This window comes from Gadus chalcogrammus, chromosome 10 (assembly GCF_026213295.1).
Source record: "Gadus chalcogrammus isolate NIFS_2021 chromosome 10, NIFS_Gcha_1.0, whole genome shotgun sequence".
In the NCBI taxonomy this organism is placed as follows: Eukaryota; Metazoa; Chordata; class Actinopteri; order Gadiformes; family Gadidae; genus Gadus; species Gadus chalcogrammus.
In genome coordinates, this window is record NC_079421.1 from 13,216,698 (window position 1) to 13,222,697 (window position 6,000).

The window sequence follows — 6,000 nt, forward strand, 5'->3', positions numbered from 1 at the left end:
AAACCTGTCAATTGATTATTTTAAATCCAAAACAAATAAAATATTCTGCGCTGAAAGGATTATGTATTATGTGTCTTATAGATCATGAAAATAATAGTAATACTTTTCCCCCTCATAAAAAGCCTGTGACACACAGGCTTTTGAGTAACTCTGAACATATATTGACATGATATTGTACCGCAGACAGACAGACAGATAGACAGACCGACCGAAAGACAGTACTGAAATCACAAAGAAAGACGTAGGGACATAGAGGACAGATATATGCAAAATTGGAATATTGACGTAGGTGACCACAGGCTGAGTGGCACACACACACCAACACACACCTACACACAAAAACACATCCACAGACGACCACACAAAAGCCCACATATCAAGACACCCACACACAAAAACACACAACCCCACACACAAACACCCACTCACACATCCACACACCCAAATCCAGAAACACACACACACACACACACACACACACACACACACACACACACACACACACACACACACACAAACACAGCCATAAAAACACACAAACAAACACATCCAAACACAAAACACACACAAACACACACACACACACACACCTACACCCGCACACACACTTTGGAAAGTAAGTGGCAACCTCCTGAGTGATTGTCATTATGGAGCTGAAATTGCTTCACAGACAACCACTACAACCACTCAACAACAACCACTTATTACGCAGAATAGTAGGGGCTTATCTTTTGTGCAAAAACAAACACACACACATACAGACACACACTGAGTCCCTCCTGAGTTCCCAACCCGCTCTAACAGGTGAACAACTGCATAATAACATGTCATCAGGGGAAGATAAAGAGGAGCCTTCGCTCAACACGTCCTATAGAGGAGGAGCGGCAGGGTGGGTGGGAGGGAGCGTCGGGAGACCCAACCTACAGGAGGAATCAACAGCGGCTTAGAAGGGCCAAACCCATTCTCCACTTCTTGAGCACTGCGGCAGGCCGGCTTAATGTGCACCAACAGGCTTTCCCTCACCATTACTACTATGATGGGAGAGGAGAGGTGAGGAGAGGAGAGAGAGGAGACCAGAGGAGGGAGGAGACAAGAGGGGAGAGAGGAGACGAGACGAGAGGAGAAGAGACGAGAGGAGAGGAGACGAGAAGAGGGGAGAGGAGGGAGGTGACAAGAGGGGAGAGAGGAGAGGAGAGGAAGCTGGGGAGAGAGAGGAGATTAGAGGAGAGGAGAGAGGAGACGGCAGGAGGAGGAGGAAGAGTGGAGAGAAGAAGAGAGGGAGAAGGAGAAGGGGGAGAGGAGGGGGAGGAGAGGAGGGGAAGGGGAGAGGAGTATATGGAGTTTATTATATATGAACCATGCATTAATCCTGAAGCCCTCTTGCAAACAACCACAGAGACACACACATATAAAGAGAGAAAGGGACACGCACGCACGCATGCACAAGCAGCACACACCCACTCATCCCCATCATCAATACACTGTACACAGCCCTCTAACTCACAGAGGGACATTTTCTAATTACCTCACTGGGATGACAGGCACAGCTGAGGGCAGAGGTGGTCGCTTTGTGTGTGTGTGTGCGCGTGTGTGTGTGTGTGTGTGTGTGTGTGTGTGCGTGTGCGTGTGCGTGTGCGTGTGTGTGTGTGTGTGTGTGTGTGTGTGTGTGTGTGCAATTGTGTGTGTCTGTGCCTGTGAGTGCCAGTGTGTGTGTGTCTATCTGTGCGTGCCAGAGATGCCGGTGTGTGTGCAAGGGCGTGTGTGTGTCTGTGTTTCTGTGCCTGTGTGTGTTTGTGTGTGTGTGCATGGGTTTGCGTGTGTGTGTGTGTGTATCTGTGCCTTTGTGTGTGCGTGCGTGTGTGTGTGTGTGTGTGTGTGTGTGTGTGTGTGTGTGTGTGTGTGTGTGTGTGTGTGTGTGTGTGTGTGTGTGTGTGTGTGTGTGTGTGTGTGTGTGTGTGTGTGTGTGTGTGTGTGTGTGTGTGTGTGTGTGTGTGTGTGTGTGTGCCTTTGTGTGTGTGCATGTGTGTTTGTGTGCAAGCCTGTTACCTATTTTTAGACAGTCATGCACGGGCTGTGACAGAGGGACCCGGCTTACTCAGCCAGCATCCCCTGCAGAGAGAGCCTCGCTCGAGTCCCTCTGAAGGTCAGAGGTCAACTCCCCTGACCTTGGCTCAGGCGGCCTCAGGATCTGGATAATGGCACATATGTGATGCCAATAAAGGACAAAATGTAGGACATCGGAATACCGCAGTGCTGCACACTGTTCCCCTCGGGCTCAGGAGACCCAGCGACACAAGCTATCAACCTTAGACACAGGGCGCTGTCTCCGGTCACCTGTTGAAATTACCTCTATCAGGATGTGTGAGGACTCCCGCACCCAATCAGACCACAGACCGCTCTAATCACTCCTCCAGACTCAGCACCCGCCATGATACTCCTTATCAAGACAGATGTTTCTCACAGCTGCATGTTCTATTGCTGTTTTGTTTTTTTGCTTTCTTGTTGCCAAACCAGAACAACAGAAACAGAGAGGGGGAGAAGATCTTGCAAGACTTTTTATAGCCCTAGAATCAAAGTCTTGTCATTTTATGATGACATCACAAGACAGGTACCTGTCAATTATGATGCTTGATTGACAGGACCTTATTCTCTAAGGAAAGGTTAAAGGGGACATATTATACCACCAGGTGGGAGTGTGATTAGCCTTACAAGCCGTTTCGAAAATCTGCCCCATATGACATCACTAGTGGGCGTGTCCACCTAGATCTGTGCTGGATGTTTACTTCTTGCAGCTGGGTAGGCTGGTAGACTGATCTATCCAGCACAGATCTAGGTGGACACGCCCACTAGTGATGTCATATGGGGCAGATTTTCAAAACGGCTTGTAAGGCTAATCACACTCACACCTGGTGGTATAATATGTCCCCTTTAACTTGAGTATCATCTGCTGATTCGGTGGCACGAACACACTCTGATCGCAGACAGGACAAATAAAGGTGGTTCTCACTGTACAGACCTCGCCTGTCAGTTTCAAAGGCAAGTAAGAAAGTTGGAGAGTTAAATGATCAAACAAATATTTCAAGTTCTCCCCTTGGTCCTTCCTTTGAATCAAGTCAACTGATGTATCAAACAACTCAAGCTTTAGTCAAGAGAATAAAAACAACCAATTATGTTATAAAATCCAACAGAGACTGAAAGACACAGACAGAGTCAGCGAGAGGGCGAGAGAGAGTAAATAAAACTATATTTAGAGAATGGTCAAGGTGATGCCAAGAGAATGTAATAAATACATTGATATAAGGTGTCTTGTAAAACAAAAATATGATGAATTTAACTACAGAGAAAGGAGAAAATGGTCATGGATACTGTTATGTTGATGATGTTTGTGTCTATCAAGCAGCCACAGAGAAGTGAGAAACAGAAACTGTTACCAAACAAATTGAAAAGCAAGGATAAGTGAAGCCAGATGGTTGGTGTGACCAGGGAAATGATCACCTTCAAGTTCAAACACACACACACACACACACACACAGACACACACAGACACACACACACACACACACACACACACACACACACACACAAACAAACACACAAACACACAGACACACACACACACACAAACACACAAACACACAAGCTCACAAGTACTCACACACAAACACACAAACAAGCAAACTTAGACACAACCACGCACAAACACACACAAAGACACACACTAACAAACACACACACACACACACACTCACACGCACAAACTCACATAGACAACATAGACAAACACACTCACAAACACACACAAAAACACTCACTCACACGTACGTGCAGACAGACACAACCATAGACAGACACACAAATATAAACGTGCACACACACACTCACACAAGTTTGCACATCCTCACACACAAAAAATATTTAGAGGTGAAGCAATCCAAGCAGTACTTCACTGTCAATCCCAATGACTACTAATCCCCTGAAGAACATGGGGGTTTACTTTGGAACTAAAGTCTCTACTCTGTGTGTGTGTGTGTGTGTGTGTGTGTGTGTGTGTGTGTGTGTGTGTGTGTGTGTGTGTGTGTGTGTGTGTGTGTGTGTGTGTGTGTGTGTGTGTGTGTGTGTGTGTGTGTGTGTGTGTGTGTGTGTGTGTGTGTGTGTGTGTGTGTGTGTGAGTGTGTGTGTGTGTGTGTGTGTGTGTGTGTGTGTGTGTGTGTGTGTGTGTGTGTGTGTGTGTGTGTGTGTGTGTGTGTGTCAGGTAAGGGGTAAATATTATTCTAGGTCAGCCTCATCCCAGTGTGTGACTATTATGTCTCTCTGGTCCAGTGGAACTCTAAGTAACTCTTACTACCAGATAGAGCCGTCTATGCTCCATCTAAATACAGCATCTGCTCAGCTGCATCTTGTCTCTGCGCTTCAGACAAACCACCATAAGGCAGAGGCTATGAATATTTAATTTGCATATTTGCATGATTATATTGAAAACGATTATCTTTACAACAATGGACTACAGGGTAGTTGAGCTCACGTGGTTGTCACTTGCGGTGCAAAAAACTCAGCGTCGATTGAACGGTGCATAAATAAACGAGCCTGATGTCATGATGCCTAATAAACACTGTGGTGACCATGTGCGGTTTGGGTCGGTAGGCCTATCTGTGGTCGCTCCATGCTGCGTAAAACTAAAAACTAGATTAAAAACGCATCGGCATGGCAGGGGAGCTTGGGAAAGTGCGATGGCAGCTTACATTAATCCCCCGTGTGTTGTTCTGGCAGACTTAAATCAAACAGACCTAATAGGCCTATTAATAATTCCAACCTTATTCCCCCCCTGCTGTAACGCACTCTCTGTGAAGGCTTTCCTAACCAGAAGAGAGAGAGAAAAAAAACAAGGGAAAAAAAAGAAAACCTTTCTAAGAGAAACAACATCCTGACTTGGAGGTAAGACTCACATCTCGGAATTTGCCCCAGTAGCCGTCCGTCTCGGATAGGCTGCTGAGCCACCGGTCGCTGCCCGGGGGACCGCTGCTGACCGCGGAGAGCACCGTCCCCCCGCCGAGCAGGAGGGTCGCGAGAGGCAGCAGCAGGAGCATCGTGTTCTGGAAGAGAAGAGTGAAGGATTCAGCACTGGTCTTTTACATTGCACCCGAGGGATGATGATGATGATGATGATGATGATGATGATGATGATGATGATGATGATGATGATGATGCTTATGAGGATGATGATGATGTAAAAGTCCAAGGAACATTTTGCCACATGTCATTTGACTGCTACAATTATAGGCGCTTAATTAGTTCCAGGCTCCCCAGCACGCAATACCATCACAGGGTGGTTCTACACACAGTGGGGGTTTTAAGGTGGACATCCTTCATCGGAATATAACTCCTTCCTTTAGTTATTTAAAAACAGGCTCAGACGCAGGCAGGACGCCGGAGGGGAATAACAGCCTCCTGCGTGCCTCACACGCAGAACGGCGGAGCCGAAACTCTCCCTTAAATCCTCGGTGAACCCCAGCCAGGTTCTCCTCCACTTCGCTCTTGTTTGAGGGGAAACAGGCTTCTAAATGGGTCTGGAACGGGTTCCCTTTCTTCCGTTAAGAATAAACAAAACTGCAAATTATCTCCTACCTGTATTAGTTCGTGTCCTCTCCCGGTATAAGAGATTATCCAACTAGTGCCCAGCTCCGGGGAAAGCAAGTCCACCGTCCGCAACGTTCGAGACTGGAGCGTTTGAACGAGCGAAGAAAAGCGTACGCAGCGCGTGGCGGACAGAACGACTACCAGCTCCTCCCCCTCTGTCACGCTCCGTTTAAACCCCGCCCTCTCTCTCTGGCTCTCTGGCTCTCTCGCTGGCTCTCTCTCTCTGGCTCTCTCTCTCTGGCTCTCTGGCTCTCTCTCTCTGGCTCTCTGGCTCTCTGTCTCTGGCTCTCTTGCTCTATCTCCTGCTCTCTCTCTCTCTCTCTCTCTCTCTCTCTCTCTCTCTCTCTCTCTCTCTCTCTCTCTCTC

At 47.4% G+C, this 6,000-nt stretch overlaps 1 protein-coding gene across 1 annotated transcript in view; it reads right to left on the bottom strand.

The window, feature by feature from the left end:
* The window catches only part of spock1 (SPARC (osteonectin), cwcv and kazal like domains proteoglycan 1), a 72,593-nt gene extending 66,887 nt beyond the window's left edge, over window positions 1-5,706 (bottom strand). The window contains exons 1-2 of the mRNA XM_056600911.1: window positions 5,623-5,706; window positions 4,944-5,090 (exon numbers count right to left, since the gene is read on the bottom strand). Of these exons, the coding sequence (XP_056456886.1) occupies window positions 4,944-5,084 (141 nt within the window). The 5' untranslated portion in view covers window positions 5,085-5,090; window positions 5,623-5,706. The remainder of the gene's footprint in view (window positions 1-4,943; window positions 5,091-5,622) is intronic.
* Between the last annotated feature and the right edge of the window lie 294 nt (window positions 5,707-6,000).